We start from the raw sequence: 26,075 nt of genomic DNA on the forward strand, positions 1-26,075 counted from the left end.
TTCGAAAGTGTACATTTGCAATGCCCTGTTTCGAAGAGTACCTTATTGCCTTCGCGCTTGTGGCGGAAACCATTTATTGGCAGCTTTCAACAGTAAGTTGCCGCTTGTGTTAAGGCATGACAGAGAAAGGTCACGAGGATTTCGCCAAGGTTTTCGTAACTGAAATCTAGTTTAAAGGTCGATGTTTGGCGAGAAGTTCCCCTTTTCATTCGAAGGCCCTATAGCTTTTTTTATGCTAACCATGCGCGCATTACGGCGAAATTGAGGACGGCGCAACGAGCTATGGAAAGAAGAATGATGGGGGTAACGTTGAGGGATAAGGAAAGAGCAGATTGGGTCAGGGAACAAATGAGAGTTAATGACATCTTAGTTGTATAAAAACAAATGGGCATGGGCAGGTCATGTAATGAGGAGGGAAAATAACCGATGGTCATTAAGGGTTACGGACTGGATTCCAAGGGAAGGTAAGCGTAACACGGGACGGCAGAAAGTTAGGTGGGCGGATGAGATTAAGAAGTTTGCAGGGACAACATGGCCACAATTAGTACATGACCGGGGTAGTTGGAGAAGTATGGGAGAGGCCTTTGCCCTGCAGTGGGCGTAACCAGGCTGACGATGACGATGATGACGATGGTTATATCAGTCACAAAAAATGATCAAGCGACTTGAGGTGAACGTCATGACCATTCCAACATGGCACAAAAGAGGCCTTGTCTCACTCTCCTCGTCGTGTTTCTACTATCGTTACACTTCCTGACCTTTCTGCACAACCGAACGATACCCGCGTGGGTTAGGCGCATCAATCGTTCTGTTAACAGATGCAATTGCTGCATGCACTCTAGTGGCAATAAGATCACAAACAAACGGGACACTTGCCGCCTGTAGAGTGACTGTGTATGGCTCCCGTGGGAGCACGCAGAGTAACTCTAGATTTCTGGAGGGTGCCCCTTTCTACCGTCATTGCAGCGCTGCCTCCCTCAGCCAAGCTGCGCTTGGGCACCGTTGGCGGTAGTTTTCGTTTCTTTTAGCCCACAGTATGAGCAAAAAGTTGAAGAAACAAAACGACGCCTTAGAAAAAGTCCTTTATTTAAATAAAGCTGGCACGGTGCACACGTTAATTTGCGATTCAGGCACATCATCTCCACGCCAAATATAGGGAAGAAACGCACCCATAGTAAATGTCACTGACAATGCTCTTGAAACTGAAACAGAGGGGACGCTAGTGAGATGAAAGCCTCCTAAGACTAGCGTGCTGCATTAGCAAGGAACGGTTCACGCGATAAACACGCTCTAAGAGTTGGAGTTATCCGCAACTTGAGAATAAGCAAGTTCAGTACACTTAATTTTTTCTCTAGCGCCTCTCGTAATCTCTCTGGCAGGCTGAAAAGAGTTGCTGATTCACTGCTCAGAGTCAGCTTAACCGTCTCTCAGGAACATGTTGCCAATGACCGTGCAGCGGCGTACGGAGTCGTGCCGGCGGAGCGCGTCCGCGTTTCGAAGCAGGGGCTCCGTTGCGCTCTCGTATAGAAGCCGGGCTGCGTCCGCGAATCCCGCCGCGACGGCCATGTCCAAGGGCGTCATGCCTTCGTCGTTGCGCAGGCTCGCGTCGGCCCCTGAGCCCAGCAACAGCGCTACGCACTTGTCGTGGCCGCGGCGCGCAGCCACGTGCAGTGCCGTGTCGCCTCGGAGGTCTTGGACATCGCGGACGCCGTAGTTCCTCAGCAACAATTCAAGTAGATTCGCCGCGTTGCGAGACGCGCAGTAGTGCAGCACCGTTTGCCCGAAGCGGTCGCACAGGGACGGGTCGAGCAAGTCCGCCGTCTGCGTCTGCGTGTCCCTGGTTACCTCTGTTGAGCTGGCTTCCTCACCGAGCTTGGGCGATTCTGCAGGCGCGGCTGTGGGTGAATCGTCCGTCACTCTGTCTTGCTCCGCCGTCGCTCCATCTTGTTCTACGACGGTCTGGATGAGCAGTGAGGCAGTTTCGTAGTGGCCATTGACGATGGCTAAGTGCAAGGCGGTCTCCCCGCGCGCGTTCTGAACGTTCCGGATATGCGCTGCCTCGAGCAGTAGCCGGACCACTTCGGGCCGGTCGTGGCGACCGGAAGAAGCCAAGTGCAAGCACGTGTCGCCGTCCAGGCTTACGGCGTCCCCCTTGCACCGCGAGGCCACTTCGCGGATCACCTCCAGCTGCGGCGCAGTCGGTGCTACGCTCGAGGACACCGCTGCCTTGACGCAGGCGTGAAGCGGGGTTAGGCCGTAGACGGAGTCGGCTACGCGCTTCCACGACGCCGGCGGCACGTGCTTGAAGAGGACTGCGGCCACCGCAGGGCTCCGAAACACCTCGTGCAGCGCCGTCCAGCCGCGGTTGTCGCCTAGGCACGGGTCGCAGCCGAATTCGAAGAGCACCGAGGCCACGGCGGCTCGGTCTAGGCGCGTGGCCTCGAGGATGGCGGTACAGCCTCCGCCATCTTTGCTTGGGTCGTCGGCCGTCAGAATGCCCGACGACAGCGCTGCCGCTACGCCGCTCGCATCGTCCGCCCGCACTGCCTCGTGTAAACGGCGGCTCAGTGCGGCCTCGATGTCGCTTCCTTCCATGCTGCACCTGCGTAAATGTTATGCGTGCATAATTATGGTGACAAAGAAAGCGATTGCCTTTGTTTAGTAGCGAACCGAGATGTAAAATACTTGACAGTGATATTGAAAGACACAGAACGAACAACATGCGGCTTTAGGCAAGCAGTCTCTGGGAATTTTCATTTTCGTCGCTACCAATCATGCTGACAGCCCCACACAACAAAAAAAAAAAAAAAAAAAAAAGGAAGAGAAAGATGCCATATCACTCTCTGCGGTTTTTTCGTTGCCGTGTGGCATGAAGCAATGCCAAATTTTAAGAAAGCTAAATTACGCAGTTTTACGTGCGAAAACAATGATCTGATTGTTAGGCGCGTAGTAGGGGGGACTCCATAGCAATTTTGACCACCTGTGATTCTTTAACGTGCACTTCTAGGTAAACGGGTGTCTTTTTCATTTCACCCCCATTGAAATGCGGCCACAATAACCGAGATTTGTTCCTGTGACCTCGTTGTGAGCATGGCAACCCCAAAGCCACTAAGCAACCACAGCGGGACCATTTCATACAAACGTTAAATTACTATTGTCCATTAACCTCCTCTTTTCTTAATATAGGAAGTGCCACTATTCCAAGTCATGTCACTGCGGACAGTTTTACGCGGAAAGTTGGATGATGTTTCACTGCAAGCCGCGTCGTGGCACTACCATTGACAGACTGAAGGGGGTGTGGTTGTAGCAGTCGACTTCCACGATCACATCTGGTAGATTTAATTCAAATTTCGTAGCGTTGTGAAAATATTTGTACCGCCTTTTCAATAATATTTTAATTTACTGCAATGCAATAAAATATATCGAAATAGAAAAGCAAGAAAGAAGCCGCAGTTTCACCCGAAGGGCGAAGCATTGACAGCGACAGCACAGGGCTGCCTGACAGCATCACACAAAGTGAGGCTTGTAATTTTAATGGCATGTAGTATAAATTTCAATTCGCTTACTAACCAAAAAAGCGTGGTGTCGTGCACACAAGGAAATACATGAAGAGAGTTCACTGTATGACCGTGAAAACTCGCGATCACAACGTTGGCGTTGGTAGGAGCGTAGGCAGCGAGAAAGGCACGTGATTGTCCTTAAACGAAATTTTAAGGACTGAACGTTCCGGATATGCAGCGCTGTCCAGCAGCGGCTTTCCCCTTCCGCGTCTGGGCGAAGGCGGAAACTTCGCACGTGGAGGCTGTGACGATTCAGCGTCTGTTCCAATCAACAAAAAGCACTGTCAAACACTGCCGGACTACATGGCACGGTAACACATGTACAGCAGCCACGCGCCCTTCGCTTTCCCTTCATGGCCGCAGAAAGTTGTCCGAGGGTATAGTGCCGAACACCTCATTAAGTATTAGTGTGTGCGCCCGTGCCTCCGTTAGCGATAAGTGGGCGGCCACGCTAGCCGCCTCGTGCCCGAAATCCGCGCACAAGGCGAGGAGTATTATCGAGAGTAAGTTGTTTTTTCTAGTTCGCGTTGGTGTGAGAATTGGCAGATAATTTATGCGCATTATTTGGCTGCTGTTTAGCTTCCTGCGAATGCTGCCGCGTACATTCGACACGTTGTTGGAACTGCTGCGACCAGCATCACGAGGCAAGACGCCAATTACATTCCAGTAGTCTGCCATGGTGGCGCGATCATTGTATTTGGTGCGACGAAATATGACGCCGGATGAGAACACGCGCTAACGTGACTTTCGGCGCGCCGCCGATTAATTTAGCAGTTTTGCGACCACGGTTGCGCGACTAAAAATTTGAGCAGCGAGCGACTGGCCGAAAATAGTCGCTTTTTGAGAAACGCGACCATTTGCGACTGGTCGCTTTGCGACGACCTTGGTCACGCGACCGCTGTCAGTTGCAGGTGTGAATGAGCCTTGACAATTACCAGACACGATCTTGCACTTTATCAGACAAGATGTACTGCGCTTGTCAGCTCAAATTGGCCAGACCTGTGGAGGAGCCCTTTACGCTATTGAGACCACAGCATGCCTGTCAACAAATAGTGTTCTCAGCGTAGGGCTTTATCGTTTTGTACAGGAGAGTGAGTGAATGACATTTCTTTCTTCTTATGAATCGCTTCACCGAACATGACCTCCCTTAAATGAATAGGTTTTCTAATCTCGGTAGCGTACTTGTGACCGAGGGGCAAAAAGTGGATCATTTGTTTTTTTTTTTTTTACCAGCAACTTTTTGTTTAAGCGAGACTTGAAGACCTTCTTTAACTTTACTTGACATGTAGCTCTAGTTGCAAATCAGCGATAGTTACATGTCACACCGGCAAACCGGAAACGAGACACAAACCTCTCGACGAGTGTACTGATGCACTCCACGTTTTCCCCTCCAAGTAATTTGAAATGGTTTGAAATGGCCTTTAAGCATTTCTTCATGTAGGTCACCTGGGAACTCCAGCTGAGATCTCCATCAAGGATCATCCCATAGGAATATTTGCGTCCTGGTGTAAGATGGATCTTTCCCATCGATAAATATGGCGTAGGAAGTCATTGGCTTCTGTTTAAATACGACCAGCGCACATTTCTCAGGTGAAATCTGCAGACCTTGTTCGCTAAGATACGTCAATATTGAAGTCGCGGCTACTTGAAGCCTCGCGCGCATCTGAGGACGTTTTACACCTGATGTCCACACGCATATGTCATCGGCGTAGATTGATATCTGGACAACACGTGGTACGCGTTCCACGAGACGAACCAGAACATGATTGAATAGTGTGGCGGTGTTCCCCTACCTTGGGGAACACCGCGGTGTGTGTAGTGTTCAGACGTCAGACCATCATCAGTCTGCACAAAAAAGGACCTCATATGTAAGTAGTTGCGGATCCACGAGTACATTCGACCGCCAAGACCAACCGATTCAACAGCATTACTCCGTCGTAACCTCCGGCGCATGCGCAAAAAGAGAAAGAAAGAAAGGCGCGCGATTGGCTTCGCCAGTAGTAACGTCGTCGCTCTCCGTCGCAGCCGAGCGCGCACGCAGCAGTTTCCCTACGGCTCGTAAGGGGGTAGGCCACGCGTCATACGTACTTCTGAGGAGCAGGCAGCTTTCGATCAGCAACGCCGCGAGCAGAACCGGCCACGAGCTCGTCTACGTCTTGCCGGTGCTGCAGCCCGGGCACGAGAACAGGCTCGTGCAGCCGAGCGCAAGCAGCAACTGCGTCCCGAGAATCCGATAGCTTATCAAGCCGTCGTTTAATGAACCGATAGAATTGAACCGGTGATAAGCACCGGGGCTGCAAGTTCCAGCTTCACTGGTTTACCGTGTGTACGGAGTGCTTCGGCGGTAATTTTTCTGCATTACTTTAGTCAAAGAGAACCTTGAGCAGAATACTGAGGCTCTCCATATTGTTTATTCTTCCAGCGAATACTGGCCAAGTGGGTTAACACTTTGGAGGAGCGAGGAAGAATAATTGTAGAAAGAGAGTACTAGTTGCTTACAAGTATGCCTTGCAGCCCACTATGGACGACTACTGCCTGTATCATTTGTGGCAGCAGCGTCGTAGTAAACTTGTCGTTAGAGGGTGGATTTCTCGAGCTGCTAAGCAGGCTTCTCCTGAAACAGCAGAGTTACCATGAGGCAATATTTTCCTATATAACTTCGAAAGGAAACCCCAAGTAATATAGGCCACAAAGGTACTGCCTAGATGTCAATTAGCATATTTGATAGAAAAATAACGTCAATAATTGGTGTCACTTATTGGTGTAAGGTAATTCCGCCGACACACCGTCCCTCAGCAAAAAAAAAAAAAGGAAACTGTCTTCAAAGTCTGGAACTGCTGCTAAAGTGTGCAGTCGTAAAAGTAACAAAGTAGCTATGGCATTGCAAAAAAAACGGCAAATAATCGAAGTCTATATTATCCAAGGATACGAATCTCCAAGGAAACTGAGAAAAATATCATCGCTCTAGCTGTAGGCTACTAAATAATTTAATTTCTTCGCAGACTTAATATTTTTATGTTCTTGGAAGAAGGTTAATGAACTGTTTTTTTATTTACAAATGTTTTAATGTCTCTGTTTATAATTGAGCCCCTTCTGGGCATCACTGTACCAGACTCCATCGCAACGCGACGAATAATCGACGCCTCTACGTAGTGAACAAAAAAGAAATGAAATTTAGCTTTCCCGTCCTTGGAGTGAACTGCTCAGATTGTTGGCGTTACGTCAGGCCATATCTATGGCGTAGGGCAGTAGTCTCTTGAGCAAGCACTGCCATCATACGTTCTTCACACCGCATAGTGTAACCACCATGAACATAATTTGCGTATTCCAAATGCTTCACATGAAAACCGTAATATCTACCATTAGTTAAAATATGTGCGCGTTGGTGAGAGAAATGTTTATTGATGTTTGAGGAGGTTAGCCGAGCAAGAGATTTGGCATGCTACAACAGGTTTAATATATTACACGACATCAAATGGCGATATAAAACACACACACACACACACACACACACACACACACACACACACACACACACACACACACACATGCACTCGCGCAAAAAGTTGGAGAAGGGCAGCCAATCAGCACCATAAAATGAACAACGTCGAAAGTGGAACATTATGGCACCGTCAGTAACCAAATGTTAGCTATTTCTACGGCGCAGCCAACAGGACAGATCTGGCTAATAATTCGGTTATTGATTGAGCCATAAAACTTCCCCTTCCATGTTGTTAATTTCATGGTGCTCATTGGCGGCCCTTTACGAGTTGCTGGGCGAGTGGATGTGTGTGCTTCTTTTAACGCGAAGCAGTCTTCGGGAACTGCAGGTGTGTTCAATCCATCCATCCATCCATCCATCCATCTGTCTGTCTGTCTGTCTGTCCGTCTGTCCGTCTGTCTGTCCGTCTGTCCGTCTGTCCGTCTGTCTGTCTGTCTGTCTGTCTGTCTGTCTGTCTGTCTGTCTGTCTGTCCGTCCGTCCGTCCGTCCGTCCGTCCGTCCGTCTGTCTGTCTGTCTGTCTGTCTGTCTGTCTGTCTGTCTGTCTGTCTGTCTGTCTGTCTGTCTGTCTGTCTGTCTGTCTGTCTGTCTGTCTATCTATCTATCTATCTATCTATCTATCTAGCGTCCTACGTCGTGTTGCCGTCGTGGTCGTTTCTTCCATATGTCACTCATGTTATGGATATCCTGATATATAACTTATTAGAGAATGGAATTGACAAGACTGACAATCATGACACGGCATGAATGACATGCCATGCATTTCTTTAACTACATATATTCCGGACAAGCATGTGTGACATTAATGACATGTCATGGCACATATGTCATAAAATGATTAGTATGAAGTATGCCATGGTCGGTACGTCAAGCCATGACGTGATTTCCACGAATGTAGTGGCATGCATGACAGGAACGAGATAAATTCGTAACATTACCATGACAAGAACTCATTCCGACCCAGGGGACCAAGTTGTTTATTAACTTGGGCCGATGACTGTATAAGCACGCTCGGATTCGTGATGGTCGTTGCATCGTCATTCCAACTTCATAGTCCGACTATAGCCTCTTGATTCTCGCGCGCCGTTTGTACTGGAGCCAGATGGCACGCGCGAGAACATCCCGCCATCTCGGCAGCAGAACAGAATGTGAGAGGGGTTAGGTGTGCCCCACCTACACCACTAAAGTATCGCAGGTTAGAAATAGGCAATCAGAGGATTGGATTGGCAGATTGTTGAGATTAGGGTAAGGAATAAGAGGGAGTATAGAGGAAAGGGAAGAGGGGGAGGGGGTAGATAAAGGAAAAAAGTTAAAGTTATAGAAATGGTGTGGATGAGAGAGAGTGAAATAGAGAAAGAAAGCTACTATCACCATCCACCGCCAAGGGGACGGGCTCAACACAGCGGGCGTTTATTGAACAAAAGTAAATAAAATGAATAAATGAATTTTTTTTTTCCTCCGTCTTGAGGGGATCTTATGTTCTTCTTAGATATTTTGCTTTTCTTGCTGAAAGCTTCGTTTCTTTTTAGCTCCCATTTGTCTTGTTGGGTCCGTTGTTAGTCTTGTAGTAGCGGTTTCGTCCATTGCTTGCTTTTGTGAGGCTGGAAATCCGCTCTTTGCTTTGATGGTTCTAGCCCTTGTGTTATTGTTTGTGTATCTGTTGTTTCGTTCTTTTGTTGTGATGTTATTGGCTTGATGAGAAATAGTGGTTGAGGAATCATCACCAATAATAGCTTTTCTGCACTATTTCTTCCTCATAACCGTGCTTAATATGTTTGAAGATGTTTTATTTATTTCACTATTTTAGTTAACTTTGTATTGTTTTAGAACTGTATAGCGTTCTCGTTACTTTGCTTTACTATTTCTTCTATAATTGCCATTGTTTCTTTAATCTTAATAATTTCTGGTTTTCTATTCTGTAGTTGATCTCCTAATGTTTTAGTAAATTCGTTTCGTTGCTTAGTTACAATTTGGCAGTCTTCCAGATAGTGGTCGAAATCTTCAATGGTTTTCCCGCATTGACATATTGAATCTGATGTTATGTTAAGTTTTCAAAAAATAAAAGGGAAACCTCCCATGTCCAGTCAGTGCCTGAGAGGTATAATAGTTTGTAGGAATGTGTGCAGGGATGTGGTTGACGTTCTTTATCCATTTGTTTGTGTAGCTATTTGTACCTTTTTTGTTCCATATTTTATTCCATTCTATATATAGATTTGCTTGTAATTGTTGGGATATAAATGCTTTTGTAATTGGGATGAATGTTTGTTTTCCTTCTTTTGTGGCTTCTTTTGCTAGTTCATCAGCTAATGTGTTTCCTAATATACCACTGTGGCCTTTCATGTACGTTAATCTTATATTAGGTTCCTTTGTTTGGTCTACTATGTTTTTAATTTCGCATATCAGTGGATTTCAACTATTTGGATTTCTTAAATCTTGAGGTGCTGATAGGCTATCTGTGAATAGTTGATATCTTAACAGTTTTTGTGATGATCTGGTGTGTTTGATTGCTTTTGAAATGGCTAACACTTCTACATCGTAATTGGAACTGTCTCCTGGTAGTTTGTATTTTCTTTGGCTTTGAATTTTATTTTCTTTGTCTAGGTGCACCAGTTTCTTTTTCTTTCTTTGATCCCATCTGTAGATACTCTGTAATCTAACTGCTCTTCAGTTTGTACAAAAGGTATACTAATTTTCTTAGACGGGTCGTTATGCCAGTGGTCATATTTCCGCATTATTTGATTTTCAGTATATGCAGTATCATTCCAAGTGAAGTTTTTACCTTCGTTAAGTATTTCATATTGTTCGTTTTCTACATCGGTTCAACCACCGATTGAAAAGCATGCTTCCCACGCGCGTTCATTTCCTTGCGCCCGACAGCAACGCGCCGCCTTCATGTTCCTCCCGAACCTCGTGCCGTACTTTCACGGCCATTCTCGTCGTTACTAGGCTGCTTAATCAAGCGTAGAGGCGCGGTCTTTCCCGGAGCGCATAGTGTCCAGGTAGGACAACGTCGCTTCGATTCCACTATGGTAGCGTCATAACAGCTCGGCCAAGGCAAGCAGCTGCACCACGCCAATCGTCCGAATGGTTATACGGGACACGGGCTTCAGTTTGTGCCAAACTATAGCGCCAATAAAGTCACCCTTTTGCGTGCTACATGTAACGCCACGTGCTATGGTTAGTGTGAGCACTTAATCTGGGCATTTCTTACCCATCTCGCGCCACTATGCCGCTCGTTCACATCAATTCGACCGTTCGTAGAAATTGTGCACTCGTAGTTACCAACGCCGTTTCTGATGCCATCTCATGCTCACAAGCGCCCGCGTTAATTCCACAGTTCACTGTATTCGCGTCACACAGGCAAATACTCAGTTTTGTGGGGATTGAGTTGTGTCCCGGCGAATTTACGCGGGAATTCACCTGTTTTGTCGTCCCTACGCCTCTCTCTTTCTACTCGGGACAGTTGTCGTTGGTGGCCTTTGCCACGAACCGTTTCTTTTTTTTTTTTGCTTTTGCGGTGGTGGCGCTCGCGTTCCGGCGGTGGAAAGCCAGCTCGAGGTAGAGCCCTGCGGCACAGCACTGGGTGCGTTCACGTTCTCCTCTCGTCCACCGGCCCCTTTGGGCCTCGGAATTAAGCTCGCCTAAATTCCTTTTTGCTTGTATGGCGAGGGCGTACCCTGTGTTGATCTTTTTCCAGAAGCTAAGCCGAAGATCGATGCCTAATGGTCCTACTACGCCGAGCCGCACTTATCGGAGACCGAACCCGACGCAGATTGCCCAAACTCTCGCGAGTGGGCCCATTGGTTATCATGAGAGCAAGAATGAAAGTCGCGTGGACTTTTTCCTAGCGGCGTGTCATGGGGAGCCGTCCACTCGCATGAACGTTCTAGCGGCGCCCCTTTCTGTACTGTGTGCCAATGGTGCGGAAGCCCCTTTAATTTCCACGCCTGTCCGGAACTGGTAGTTCGTGCAGTGTTGGGTGTGGCCGGAGACAACAAACGGTTTTCGCTAACTAAGGGCAATGCTGTATTTTCTTACGCGCGTTGCGCTTAGGACCGCAGCGTTCGTTACTCCTGTGAGATACCAGGCCCACACGATTTACACAAGCACGTTGGTCAACCTGGTAACCTTCTGCCCGTAACCCCCCAACAATATATATCTTCGCATAAAGTCAATTCCAACATAGCATGGGGTCTGCGTAATTTCTTTTCTTTTAGTGCGAGAGCATTACTTGGCATTAGCCCGCCGTCACCCAAAAGCCGTCGCAGGAAAACAACTTGTGCCATTTTCGTCTAACTTAAAGAAAGAAAGTGGCCACGGGGAGGATCCCATCTTCTGCCCGTACGCCGTTACTACCGCTCCGTAGTCGAACGCGCCCACATACCACCGCGTTACCCTTCCATAGGGCCATCGTTGCAACAGGAGGCGACAGTGATGGGTATCTTCGAGGCTGTACACGTTCTTTGACTCTACCTGGGGGGCGATTCACTAGATGGCAGAGCGAGCGGCTGCGGACCGAGCACGGCGAGCTGCGGCGTTGCCGGGCGCAAATGCACGCAAATTGCCGCGTGACTGGCCGCTCGAGGCACTTTGCGTGTATTCGCGGGCTTGTTTCACACATGGAAAAACATTTTGTGTAGCACTTATTGAGGAAAATAAGATATATCGGCAGTTTTTCATGTCGCTCTACAATTTTCTCATTGGCACTTTTCATCTAATCATTAGATTTGAGAAGTTAATTAAGACTAATTATCTAATTAGGCGGAATAAGAAAATTGGATGAGTATCTCCAAATGACGGCAAACAACATTACCTGTGTTCTGTCCAGTTACGTGGTAACTGCCTATTTTAAGAGTGGCTAAAATTAACTGGGACATCCCGTATATGTATGTATGTACGAGCGGCGCCAGCCACGACGCATATGTCGTGGGTGGCGCAGCTCCTACATACATACATACATACATACATACATACATACATACATACATACATACATACATACATACATACATACAAACATACATACATACATACATACATACATACATACATACATACATACATACATACATACATACATACATACATACATACATACGCCATCTTGTACAATAGTGCCACATGGCGCCGTGGAGCTTTCACATTGCACTTACGGCCTAAGTAGTCGGCGGCTATTCGGCGGCTGACGCTGGGTGACTCCGACGATGACTGGCTTCACCTCCGCCTCGAGATCCCTGCGGCACATATAAATACGATCCTTCACAGCCCCGCAGGCCAATGAAACGCAGTCATCGGCACGCGGTATCACACCGCTAGCTGCTCACTTGATGCCGACTCTATCGAAGATAAGTAAGTGGACGCCAGAACTGATGAAGCCACGCGAATCACCCTCCACATTCGCTCGTTTCCTTCTGTCACGCAGACACAAATTAGACGCTCTGAGTCGGACAGAACCATGCAGACACGCGGACGTCGATGAAACGGGAGTATTTTTCACGTTAAGGTAAACAAAATACAGGAGAGTTTGCAGCCGCTCGAACGACTCCCGCCGCATGAAGGATTAACTCATGCAGACCAGTGCATGAGTGCACCCTGCACACTGCTGGCCTCGCGTCAACAGGAGATGCGAAACATGTTGCAAATGCATGTAACACGAGTAAAAAAAGCGCAGGTGCAAGAAAGATATGTCGTGGAGGGTTTGGGCAATTCAGTTGCTCTGAAAGCTTGGGCACATAGAACCACGTAATAATGGCGAACTCGCCTAAAGGATATGTTATACTGTCCAAGCGGCTGACATAAAAAAAGATAGGGAAAAAAAAGAGAGAACTAGCGACATAAATGCGAAGGACAGAGACATGGCAGGAAAATGAAGGAGGGCTGTGTGGGTTCACATCCTATTTAGGTTTGCTTACGAGGGTCGAGGCTACTAAATGCACTTAAAACTCGTGTCTGTAATTAATTTATTTATTTTTATTTATTTATTTATAGTACCCTCAGGGCTTACAATGAAGCATTACCGAGGGGAGGGGCTAATAAATACAGATAAGTATTCAAGAAAGGAGAAAGGAAAACACGAATACCAATCAGATGACAATGCATGGTACAATGTAAGAATAACGCGAGAGCGACACAAAAAAAAAGCATATTACGGTAACAAAAAATAATTATACAAAGAAAAACGGAAAACTTCGGTAATACAGATTAAATATGAATACATGGTATATAGAACAAGTTAGCGTGAGACAATAAGCACAGTATGATAGAAAATAAAGCATAATACAAAATACACTGTTTGTATATTAGGTAGATAATAAAAAAGAAAACTTATAAACAATACTGATCAGGAGAAAACAGAATTGCTTCGTTATACATTCACATCAAGGCATACTAGATAATATTAGTAAGTGCCTTACGGAATTTATCTGTGTTAGTTATATAGAGTAGCGGATCCGGTAGGTGATTCCATTCCTGGCATGATTTTGGAAGAAATGAATTACCATAGGTAGACGTTTTGTGGAATGGAATGTTCACCTTATGACGATGGTCGAAGTGTGCAGAAGTACAAGAGGCTGGCTCGATAAAGCGTGGCTTGAGTGTAGGAATTAAGTGGTATATTTTATGGAACAGACAAAGGCGAGCGATTTTTTTTGCGTTTGGAAAGGAGATATATGTTGAGGGCAAGTCTGATGCTAGTTACGCTTGCTGTGCGCTGGTAATTGTTAAGAATAAAACGAACGGACCGATTCTGCACAGCTTCTAAGCTGTTAATTAATGTTAATTGATGAGGGTCCCATATTGAGGATGCATACTCTAGATTAGGCCGAATGTAGGTGACATATAACTGTTTTTTTTTCAGGGAAAAAGGTGCGAGTGAAAAATTTCGTTTAATATAGCCCAGCATGTGGTTAGCTTTTGATGTAATGTGTTCGATGTGTCGTTTCCAAGAGAGATTATTTGTAATGTGCACTCCGAGGTATTTATAACACGATACTTATTCAAGTGGGATGTTGTTAAGATGGTAGTTATAAAAAGATACTTAGCTGCGTGAGATTCTCGTGAATTTACGTTTTGAAATGTTAAGATTCATGTGCCAGCGGGAGCACCAGGTTGTAACGTTATCAAGGTCTGATTGTAATGTAACCATATCAGAATCATTAGTTACTTTTCGGTAAATTACACAATCGTCGGCAAACAAACAAATAGAGCTAGTGATTTGATTAGGCAGGTCGTTAATATAAATGAGGAAGAGTAAAGGTACCAACACAGAGCCTTGAAGTACGCCCGATTCTACTGGCACCTCTGGTGAGTCATTGTCATTTAAGGTTACATATTGGGTACGATTACAAAGAAAGCTGCAAATCCATTTGAATATTAAAGGGTCAATATTTAGAAGGCTTAGCTTATAGATAAGTAACTGGTGATTAACTTTATCAAAGGCTTTAGAAAAATCTAAAAAAAATACAGTCCGTCGCAAAACCCGAGTCCAAGAACGCAAGCAAGTCATTAGTGAATGTTATTAGTTCTGTTTCACAAGAAAAATATTTTCTGAAACCCTGCTGATAAGGGCTAAAAAATTGTTTGATTCAAGAAAGTTTACAAGGGGAGTGAAAATGATGTGCTCAAAAATTTGCAGGGTACCGAAGTTAATGAGATGGGTCTGTAATTCAAAGGGTGATGTGGGTTTCCCGATTTAAAAAGCGGGGGCACCTTACCGGTTTTCCAATCAATGGGTAGGGCACTGTCGTTAAGTGATCTAGTAAAAGTAAAGGTAAGTATGATGATGGAGCTGTATTCTGCAGTGTTTTGGAGAAACATGGAATTAATAGCGTCAATACCACATGATGATGACCGCTTTCTCTTGAAAATTCTGGCTGGGATACCTGCTGGGTCTGGGTAATGGGAGCCATCACCGTAAAGTTAACGGATGTAAAAGGGGGATAGTCACTTAAATTTTCTGTGCAGAATGATTGGGCAAACGTGTTGTTTAGTACAGAAGCGCGAAGATGATTCGGAACTTGATCGTCTGAATCGTTTACGAGACTTATAACGCTATCTTTGGTACATTTCATAACGTTCCAAAAGCGTTTTGGGTTAGTTTTTATCAGACATGGTAGGGTTGAGTTAAAGAAGTTAAATTTGGACGTGTTTAAAGCGCTTGCATACGCTTTCGCAGCGGATGTATATGCTAACCATCGATCAGCGTTTAATGACCTTTTGGCGGATCGAAAAAGTCTGAGTTTTTTGTTGGATAATCTTTTCAGATGGTTATTGTACCAAGGGGCGTTAGAAGATTAATGAATTATTCTAAGTGGAATATATTTGTAGATAACATGCATTACTGTAGTTTTAAAAGACAACCACATTTCGAAAAAGGTAGTCACGGTTTATCAAAAAGTACGCGAAGATCCTAGTAACCATAGGCAGTAACGGCTCTTGTAGAAGCATTTACTACCGAAATGAGCTATCTGATTGGTCGAGCAAAGGTACCAAGTTTGCGAATGATACATCGTAATCGCTGCAATCTAGTGGTATCCGCTACCCAATGAAGCTAGTGGGGCATGTTTTTTTACAAGTGACACTTGCAGTCCAAATTAATAATTAGGTTGCTTCTTTTCTGTAAGTACATTACAAACACGTTCGCGAAAAAAAACTTGACAGAAGCTTTGTAATGCAGTTTAGGTACGTTTAACGCCAATCAAATAATGGCACAAGGCGCCATGTGTGGCGGAGTTTAAGTTTCAAGTAGTAAACTGCACTGTACGTAAAGGAACAAACAACAACAACATAAAAAACAACGCATAACACAATCCGATGATCGGGATGCTACGCGACAGGTTTCTTAGAACGACCGGATTAATATATATAATAACAGCCTATAGAAGCAGAAGATGCACTAGTGGAAAATCATCTATTTAAAAACATAAGCAAGTTTACATACCCATATTTGTATTCTGCACAATCTACACATATTAGGGGCACAACTGAGCGTATAGCTATAATTCCAACCTAGTAATTTGGACTATGGTTTGTCCAATCATCGTATTAAAAGAACCTGTACAGGCAATAATGGCCATTGGTGGGTCTGGGTAGCACCATTTACCAACTGATCTGTGCAACCTAGTAACTGTTTAGTAAAGGCTGCACCTAGTCAATCTGAAATATGGAAGATAGTAAACAGCTAGTAAATAGTAACGAGTGGCAAACTTAGTAACGCCACCCGTTACTTCATGTTTTATTACATTTTCTATACTAGTGTCTAATTCTGAAATTACTTGTGCAAGGGACCCATACACACACAGAACACACTAATTGAACGATAGGGAGTAGAAATGTGAGAATGAGATCTGCGGGGATATTTTGTAACCCTTGTTCATAATCATAATCATAATCATCATCATCATCGTCATCATCGTCATCATCATCATCATCATCGTCGTCGTCGTCGTCATCATCATCATCAGCCTGGTTACACCCACTGTAGGGCAAAGGCCTCTCCCATACTTCTCCAACTACCCCGGTCATGTACTAATTGTGGCCATGTTGTCCCTGCAAACTTCTTAATCTCATCCGCCCACCTAACTTTCTGCCGTCCCCTGCTACGCTTCCCTTCCCTGGGAATCCAGTACGTAACCCTTAATGACCATCGGTTATCTTCCCTCCTCATTACATGCCCTGCCCATGCCCCCCATTTCTTTTTCTTTATTTCAACTAAGTTGTCATTAACTCGCGTTTGTTCCCTCACCCAATCTGCTCTTTTCTTATGCCTTTACGTTACACCTATCATTCTTCTTTCCATAGCTCGTTGCGTCGTCCTGCATTTAAGTAGAACCCTTTTCGTAAGCCATCAGGCTTCTGCCCCGTACGTGAGTACTGGTGAGACACAGCTGTTAAACCCTTGTTCACACAGTCGCAATGCGTCGTTGTGCTCTCTTAAAGATGTGTTTTGTCCTGACAATAAGCCTGTTAGGAGTTTGCGCTCCCCCGTGTCACTTCATGTCCGCTTTACAACCAGTGTTCGTTTCGTTTGTTAGTGTCTTCCACTACATAGCGCAAGGACAATTAATGCACACCAGCTAGCCCAATTCATGGCTCTTCTATAAACATGTACTATTCCCTACCTAAACATAAGCTATTGCTTTGCGTCAAAAATTGCATCGTACAGGACGATAATGAAGAGCTTTCATTGAAAAAAAAACTGGAATATAAGCCGAAAGGGTCATGGACGTGCTGGCTCTTTACCTTCGATCTCCGCTGGTAGGATTCCATACCGGCACGTGTGCTCAAATTTGTGAAATTTCTATTGGTTCGTACGTGGTGTGGTGCCCATCCTAAGCGAAAGTTTTAGTTATGTTGATCGACAGCTAAACGAATATTTTCATTGAATGTTTGCGGAAATTGCCAGGCATGTCGATGGTTATATATTTCTCGCCGAAGCATCGGCACCTGCTAAAGCAAATCACATAATAAAGATAAGCAATGATTCTGGTTGAGGAGTTTCCTTCACGTTTAGAATAGCGAAAGATCACCAGCTACAATCTCTTTATATTAGCTTGAGGTTGACTCGTGTTCATCTTTGTTGGACTTTCCGGCCAAGGACGTCTAAACTTTTACGAAAGATTCGGGCCATTAAATAGTAACAAATGCCATTGTGTTGTCTAGCCTGCACTAAATACTTAAAAATCCCGTTGGCATACTGCGCAAGAATGCTTTTATGCACAAGTTAGGAGGCTAGAAGAATCATGCTGCCCAGATAATTTTAATGGGCTCGATGAAGCAGAATCATGCACCTAGGTGAGTACAACAAGTGTGAGGGATAAGACAAAGAAAGTAGTTGTTCTACCTTATGTTCATCGCATGTTGCTTGAATTAACAAATGTTGCCAATGATGATGGTGTCACTGTAGCGCTTACAGTTCCTGTAAAACTAAAGAATGTTTGTTTGGAAGTTGACAAGAAGAAACGTGCAAGGAACAATCGCAACTTGTCCGAAATAATCATACCTTTCTGCAGTGTCGCACAGCTGCAATATATGGAATGCCCCTAGCGTGTGGAAAAGTTTATAATTGCCAGAACGGACGATGTGTAAATCATCAGCTCACCTAGAGAACACAGAATAACATTATTACTAACGCGCAGTCTGATTTAACTGCTTATTGTAACATATGTGGTTGGGAAGACCTTTTACATGAAACCGACGTTCTTAGCACAAGTATAGGCAGGAGGCTACGATTGCTATTGAGGATCCTGATAGAAGCCTATCACATTGTGCACAATAATGAGCGCTTCAGTCAACTATCTGTCACGCTCTCTGACAAATGGATGCAATATCTGTCTGGCATTGACTGTGATGCTGTGTTCCATAATGTTCAGTTAAATTTAGCACTGAATGACCCTGTTAGATTAAGGGTGTCGTAGCTTTTTTTATCTAAAGGGTATTATTCTGACAAATATTTACATCACAAGATTTCCTTAATAAGCTTAAGTTCTTTGTCAGAGCGGCTATTGTCTTCTATAGTGTCTCTGTTCCCTTTCACCGCTGTTTATGCTTTCACTATGATGGGAAACAAACTCGCCCAACTTGTCGTATTACTGCATGTCTTGGTCTGTTTTGTGCTGTATCAACCGATGTAAATAGTCCCTAATGCATGGAGAGCAATATCATATAGAGAAGAAACGTAGTAGAAGAAGAAACTTCATTCATTGCGCCCCATTGTGTATGTGTCATATTTTGAAGGCACAACACAACATTCTAGCGGTGGTTTCCGCCGGCGGCTATTTCTTTCACGTCTTTTCTATCCCGCATACTCTTTTCACTGCATGCTTAGGTTAATTATTTTTGCTCAGTGCGAGTTGACACGTAAGTTCCGAGGGCAATGTCAGCCAACCGTATCAGCTAGCGGCACGACCGATAGATCGAGGCGTAATATCGTTCGCTGCTGTGCCGTTCGATTACCATTGAAGACTGTTTTAATAGCCGCAAAGGTGACATTTTATTCCGTGACGATCTCCATAGAAGCTTACAGAAAGGGTTTTATTTAAGTTATCGCAGATATTGGGCTGCATCCCAGAGACGTATTCTGGGACGATCGCTTTTGGCGATACTATCGCCTGCACCTGACGTTATGCTCAACCAGCCAATCGTGCCCTTGATGTCCGAGGGGTTAATATCGCCGAAAGTGATCGTCCCAGAATACATTCCCTGTTAGGACGTACCATCTCGCATGTTTTTACTCATAGGGCGGCTTAGCTTGCGGTAAAGCCGAATGCAAAACCGAAATGCAGAAAACTAGTTTCCAAAAAACTACTTTCAGTCAGATGATTACGCACCTGAAAGACAGTTGTGGATGAGATGAATGGTTTCTAACTGTTGATTATGTGTTTAGCTTTACCTGTTTATAGATTTTAGAGGGGGGACGTGCATTAAGTGGTTATCTAAGCAGTCCTGGCTTTCTTGGAATGAGATGTGACCTTCTTATGCTCGCAATAATACTGTACATAGTTGCTGTACTCACAATACTTTTCTAATTTTAATCAATATTATGAAAAAAGAAGTGGAGTACCTGAGAGGCAAGAACTCTGCCTCCCACTTTGTGGAGCCAGAGTTCAAGTTCACGTGTAGCACTGAAGATATTTTTTGCATTTATTTATTTATTTATTATATAGTCCCACATTCGCTCAGAGAGCATTACAGTGGGGGGAATAATATTTATGTTAAACAGTTGTAATTAAGGTTACATAACAAAAAACACGGTTACGAATAATGCAGTGCAGGCAGCATAAATATCTCAAAACAAAAAGGGAAAAGAAAGAGAAGGACTATGTGTACATATATACACATACATGGGAATACATGAATATATGAACACATATACACTCATAAATACATATAGTAGGCAAGCAAACGCGAAAAATAAAGTGAAAATAACATCGAAACACTCGTACTGATCACATGTCAAGCATTTCATTGAAAAAGGCTGAATTTGATGTTTTAGAAACGGTGTCCTCAGGCAGAGTATTCCATTCATTGATGGTTTTGCGGAAAAAAGAATAACAAGTTTGTTCTTGACTTCATTGGCCTTACTTCTGATGTGTGTTCACGGCGATGGGATATGTAATGCGGGTTAGGCATGTATTTGATTTATTAATGCCTGTATTGTTGTAAAAAATATGAAAAAAATTTGAGACTCAAGCAGCGCCGGCGTTCGGCTGACCTCGTAAGTGCAAGGCGTATTTTCATTTCTGTGACGCTGCTAGATCTGCGATAGCTCCCAGTGATAAAGCGTGCCGCTCGGTTTTGTACGCGCTCTAAGATGTATTTAAGGTTGTCCAGATAAGGGTCCCACATCGTACGAGCGTATTCTGGAATGGGTTTTAGGTATGTCGTGTATAATAACTTTTTGGTTGCCAGAGGACAGGGATGAAAATTTCGAGCCAAGAACATTAGTGTGTTATTCCCTTTCGCGGCAATCTCTGCAATGTGATCCTGCCAAGTAAGATCGCTTGAGAAGTGAACGCCGAGGTACTTGGCCCCTGTTACGCTCGAAATGTTGGAATATTATTTAGCCCGTAAGAATGGGAAACGTCAGTTTTTTTTTTCTAGAAAAGCACACGTAGTTTCATTTTGATTCATTTAGTGTCATGCACCAAGTGGCACACCAGTTCGAAATTTTATTAAGGTCCTCTTGAAGGATTTTGCTGTCACTTGGATTGTTTATCAAGCTGTAAACAACGCAGTCATCTGCGTATAATCATAGGTTCAACTGGATGTTCTTAGCTATATTGTTAATAAAAACAAGAAATAATAACGGGCCCAGAACAGACCCCTGCGGTACTCTGGACGTGACTGAAACAGCTGATGAGCAACACCATTTACCACTGTTATCTGTCAGTGATTTACGAAGTAGTTAATTAAACAGTTCATTAGGTCAGCGGGAATTTTTAAATGCTGAAGCTTGTGTATTATACAATCATGTCGTACCCGATCGAATGCTTTTTTTGAAATCTAAAAACAAACAGTCAACGCTAGTACCTTGATCTAATGCAGTTGTTATGTCAAAGGAAAATTCCGTTATCTGTGTGTCAGAAGAAAATCTGGCGCGAAAGCCATGCTGTTCTGTGTAAAAAATGTTTTGCGAATTCAAGTGCCTTACAGAGAAAGAGAGAGAACAACTTTATTAAAATGCCTGCAGAGTCGGTTAGGCTCCCTCCACGCAGGGAGGACAAGCTTTTACCGCGACGCGGCCCCTACGTCAGTCTCGTGCGTTGTGCTCCTCGAGGTCTTGTTTCCTCGCTACTGCCGCGGGTCCGAGAGGGCCGCCACCCCCTACCTGGGGTTGCTGCCCCCCTTCTCCTCGGTTTCGCGCGCTCGCTGCCTCTCTAGAGCTGCCGAGACCTGCTTGACGGCCTTGAGTTGTGTCTCTTGGTCATAGCTTATTAGGTTGCTGTATACGATGTGTTCCATAATTTTCGAAGCGCCGCATACGAGAGAAATTGGGCGATATTGTTCTAAATTATTTTTTGGTCTTTCTTATGGACAGGAACCCACATGAGCAAACTTCCATTCCTCCGGCATGATTCCTTCAGATAATGACGTCATATAAATTGTATGAAGAAGATTGCTAAGAGAACGAACACATTCTTTCAGCACGCGATTGGTTAGGAGTTGCCTTCACAAAGGCATACTCTACATTAATTGGAGTGACTGCCAGTGCAGCATGGGAGGTCTGTGGCACCGAAGAAAACATCGACCACCTGCTGTGACTTTGTCCAAGATATGCCCTATAGAGACAAGAACTTGCCAAAGCTTTCCAAAAACTGGACAATCGGCCGCTTTCTGTGCAGGTGCTGCTGGAACACCGCCCCCATCGCCCGTCGGCCGATAAAGTGGTGAAGGCGCTTTTGTGTTTCTTAAGGACGACGGGTTTGTGCGACCATCTGTGACCATCATTGCAATTTCTGTAAAACCACACGCGTCAGCGAACTTGCCGCGATTTCCTTCTTTCCTTCCCTCCTCCCTCTCCCTGTTATCTTTGTTTTCCCCTTTCCCATTCCCCGGGTGTAGGGTAGCCAACCGGACGTTATTCCGGTTAACCTCCCTGCCTTCTACTTTTCTCTTTCCTCCCCCCTGGGTATGCCGTCAGCACCTGTCGCTTTGTTTGTGTCTAGGCTGGTAAGGATTTGAAAAATACCATGAATTGATAAAGTGATATCGGGCATTTCCTGAAGAACTGAGGCGCAAGACGGCAAAAGGGATAATGTTCATCGCTGAATTAGCGGAAATAATCGTTGAAAGCAGTGGCTTTCTATTCATCATTTGTTATCGTGCCATTGTCAGACGTGATACACTTTATACCAATTATCTTTTTCCTGTTTTTTTTGCCAAGCTTCCATATAATTTTGTAATAGTTTCGAATCTTTGCTTCTAAAGTACTGAAGAAATGACGCTTCGAATGATACATTCTTAGTTGAGTTCATCGTAAACCTCTTTCAAATTATGCAGGAAAAATTTCAGTAAATCCGACCGGGTGTTTCTTGTGTTCACGGGCCTTCAATGTTTCTGCACAGCAGGGAAATAAAAAGCTATCGAATGCGTGACCGCCTGCCGACAATTGTTGCTTGAGATCATTTCGTCATTTGTTCCCTGCGCAGGCCCTCGTTCCTGTACATTGCTGTTTAATTGCAATAAACACTGGTTATTAGCGCTGTGTGTGTCGCCTTTACTTCGTCCTATTCGAAGCGCTGTAAGATTATTTTCTGAGAATACGCCAACCAGCCCAGTTCAGCACACTCTTGAAGAGTTCATGACAAGCTTCCACTAAAAGAAAATACGATAGAAAAAATCATCCCATTCTTTACTCCTGTAGCACCATGTCTAAATACGCTTGGTAACGATTTTATTGATTATTACCCAAAAGCTCGAATCTTTGTATTGACGAATGAGTACCATAAGTATAAGTAGAACGCGCTTTTGTCACCACCCAATTTCAAACGTAATGTGCATAATGTTTATGCACCTATTTATTGTCTGCACTATCACTGGTCGTTAGCGCTGGTGTCTGTCGCCTCAGGGTTAATGCTTATTTTTAAATTATCAATGCCCATGAGTTACCTTGTCTACGTAAAGTTCGACTTGGTAATATCCGAAAAAGTGGTAGTAAATAGCTGGAAAACTGTACTGGTATACAGCCATCACAGCGCAATTGGTAGTGCATCGCACGCATCGTGGAGAGGTTGGGGGTTCGAATCCTACCGGCGGCAAGTCGTGTCATCGCCTCTTTTATTTTCCTTTTTTTTCTATGGGAATATGAAGTGTTTCTCAGGGTTAATGCTTATTTTTAAATTATTTTACATTTGCAATAAAATAAGGGTCAATCACCCTGTGCTGTCGATGGCTTCGTATAGCACGAGCAATGGTGTAATAATGGGGTAACACAGCACACCTTAGAAGTTGTGAAATTGTGCACCAATGGAAAATTAACCATTTGCATGACAAGTACATTAGCAAAAAATAACATCAGCAGAGGTAGACAAGTACAAAATAAATTTTTAAATGCAGGCACTCATATTGGCACCTTTACAATCATACATTACGCAGATGTAACTTCATTAGTAGCGGGCTTTTCAAATGCAAAACGTGCCCTAAAGGAATCATTCAAACGTAAGTTAGTTATCCTTCTAAATTATTTACCACTGCGATTTATTATTCATGCGAGATACTTCAGTTTTATAATCAGCTTGAGCTCTTGAATGTGCGCTCTTGGCCAAAACTCACCTTACAAAAAAAATTTTCAAAAAAATGAGTTGGTACATACAGAGATGTAGAACAAATGACTCGTTTTTTTAATTATCGGCTCCTGAAAGCGAACGGTGACTGCTGATAAAGACTAAGTGGCAGCAGAATCGGGCAGTAGTATTCTGTAAAACTGATGAAGATGGTGAGCTTTCCTCACATTCGTTATAAAGGTTCTACGGGAAACAAAACAAAGGGATAGCAACATGACCTGGCGTGCGAAGTCAACTCGCAACCTCCCCGTGATGTGCTGTGCCAATTGAGCTGACAGAGGCTGCATCTCCTCATTCACTATGGCGGGCACATAAAATGCATATGGGTGTATTTCCGGATTTGCTCTCGACCATTGTGGCGGATGTCAAACATCCTTTGTTTCAGGCTATGACGCAACGTGACACGTGATGTTCTTTTTTTTGGTTACGAGAAAATAGCTAAGAAATTCTTTTAGGTAGACTATCGTAACATGAGCGCCACAGTAGAGCTAATCTCAATGCAGTGCGCAGGAACCATAAAATATGATGACCTCGCACAATATGAGGCGCACTGTGGCCCCGTTGTGGGTGCCCTGCTGGACCCTTTATCGTCGTCTGGTAGCCTTCAAGAGCTCCATGAGGTGGTCACGATACCCGAAATAGTAGCGATTTCTAATCTTTGCGGGCTCGTATCTGCATGATAAGCATGCTTTGCAAAAAAGCACAGCTGTAGTCGGTAGCCTGGCTACAATCGCGACTTGGTCGAGTGCAATGACTCCACAAGATAAGTTTGGGCTGCCTTTTCTTCATTATTGATAACTACAGATTACCGAGAAAACCGAAATATGCAAGAAGATTTTTACATGACTAGACTTTAATATCAACATAGAATGAGGCCGAGGACCTTTGGAAATAGAAGATACGTGGAGAATGTCGAAGCTGCTGATATACTTATGTGAATTGTCTTGTTCCGATACTCTACATTAGCGGCTGCAACGGCCCGTAATCGCGACCAAACAACCATCTCGTGCAAGTTGTTTGCTCGCGAATTTTCGGGACGAGACAACATGCAAAATGGGACACACGGTTCGGTCATCTGTCAAAAAAAAAAAAAAGAAAGCACATGCAAACTCGAGCCGAAGAACCGCGGGAAAACACCAATGTTTTAGAAGCAGAGACAGGTCGTAATTGTTCTGGCTCGTTTAAAAGAGCATTGGAGGCTTTGATGCTGAAAATTTCGAGAGGGCAACCAACACGGATTGCGCGCTTCATCCTCATTTCCAGCATCGCCACACCGCAATAGATACGGCCGATGTTTCTACAAACAAGTGCAACGCCGAGTTCTTAAAAAAATGAGGCAAGTCTCTGCTTTCAGCAGCCAGAACAAGAGCAAAAGCAAGAAAGGCAGTCTGATTCAGCAAAGCCTGGCACTCCTTCTATTCAGCCATTGTCTGATGTCATCGGACCACTAAAGAAAAACGCGCGAGCTCCCTCGGACTAACATCGCGGGCTGCGAGGCTCGGCGCGGTGACATTCAGTACGAAGGCTCAGCAGCAATGAAGGAAGGGATGCTTCTCTCCGTCTATTCAACCACAAAGCATCGTATATCATCTCGTTAGCACTCACTCTTCGTCGCTGCTGGGCAGCACGCATTGCCGTTTGTCCATGGCTGGCGGTATAGCAACAGAAGCACCTGCCTCCATGGCTCCTTTTCTCCACTCGATGTTTCAGTCGGAGGTCGCTTCCTGCACCACACGTCCCTTCCTGTGCTCGCGAGAAAGCAGCAAAAAAAATGGTAGAGCGGGGAAGGAGGTTTGACGCCACATCCGTCCTACGCTGCAACGACTGATACCGGCGCCGTCTCCAGTTTTCAAACCACACTGCCTCGCAGAGCCATGCGCGTCACGTCGGCAGCCGTGCGTTGAGAGGCTCGCGCTCGTTCGGTCGGCTCGCGTCGAAACTGATACGCCTGTATCGCGTGAGTCAGGAGCGCGCGTAAATTTCGTGCGTCTGTTTTCGCGGCGCTGCCTCGCCGTATTGCTTGCGTTTCGGATAACGCGGGGGAGTGCCTGCCGACGACGGCGTTCTCCGCACCCCCCCCCCCCCCCATCTCTCACTTTCTTTTTGGCACCTTTCGCGCGTGTACGTAGGTGGTAGAAGAACGCAGAAAGTATGAACCCACGTATATGCATCGAACCACAGCCAGAAACCTAAACATCCGTCCATCAAAACTTCCAAAAGGAGGATGTGTCAGA

General features: G+C 44.8%; 1 protein-coding gene across 1 annotated transcript; it reads right to left on the bottom strand.

Annotated features, from left to right (window-relative positions):
* Window positions 1-1,068: 1,068 nt before the first annotated feature.
* LOC142568012 (uncharacterized) lies at window positions 1,069-25,789 on the bottom strand. Its single transcript, XM_075678105.1, has 3 exons — window positions 25,447-25,789; window positions 12,214-12,294; window positions 1,069-2,602 (listed from the first exon to the last, which is right to left on the bottom strand). Exons 1-3 carry the CDS (start codon window positions 25,521-25,523, stop codon window positions 1,417-1,419), a joined length of 1,344 nt encoding a protein of 447 aa, XP_075534220.1. The 5' UTR covers window positions 25,524-25,789; the 3' UTR covers window positions 1,069-1,416.
* Between the last annotated feature and the right edge of the window lie 286 nt (window positions 25,790-26,075).

Source organism: Dermacentor variabilis, unplaced genomic scaffold (genome assembly GCF_050947875.1).
Source record: "Dermacentor variabilis isolate Ectoservices unplaced genomic scaffold, ASM5094787v1 scaffold_15, whole genome shotgun sequence".
In the NCBI taxonomy this organism is placed as follows: domain Eukaryota; kingdom Metazoa; phylum Arthropoda; class Arachnida; order Ixodida; family Ixodidae; genus Dermacentor; species Dermacentor variabilis.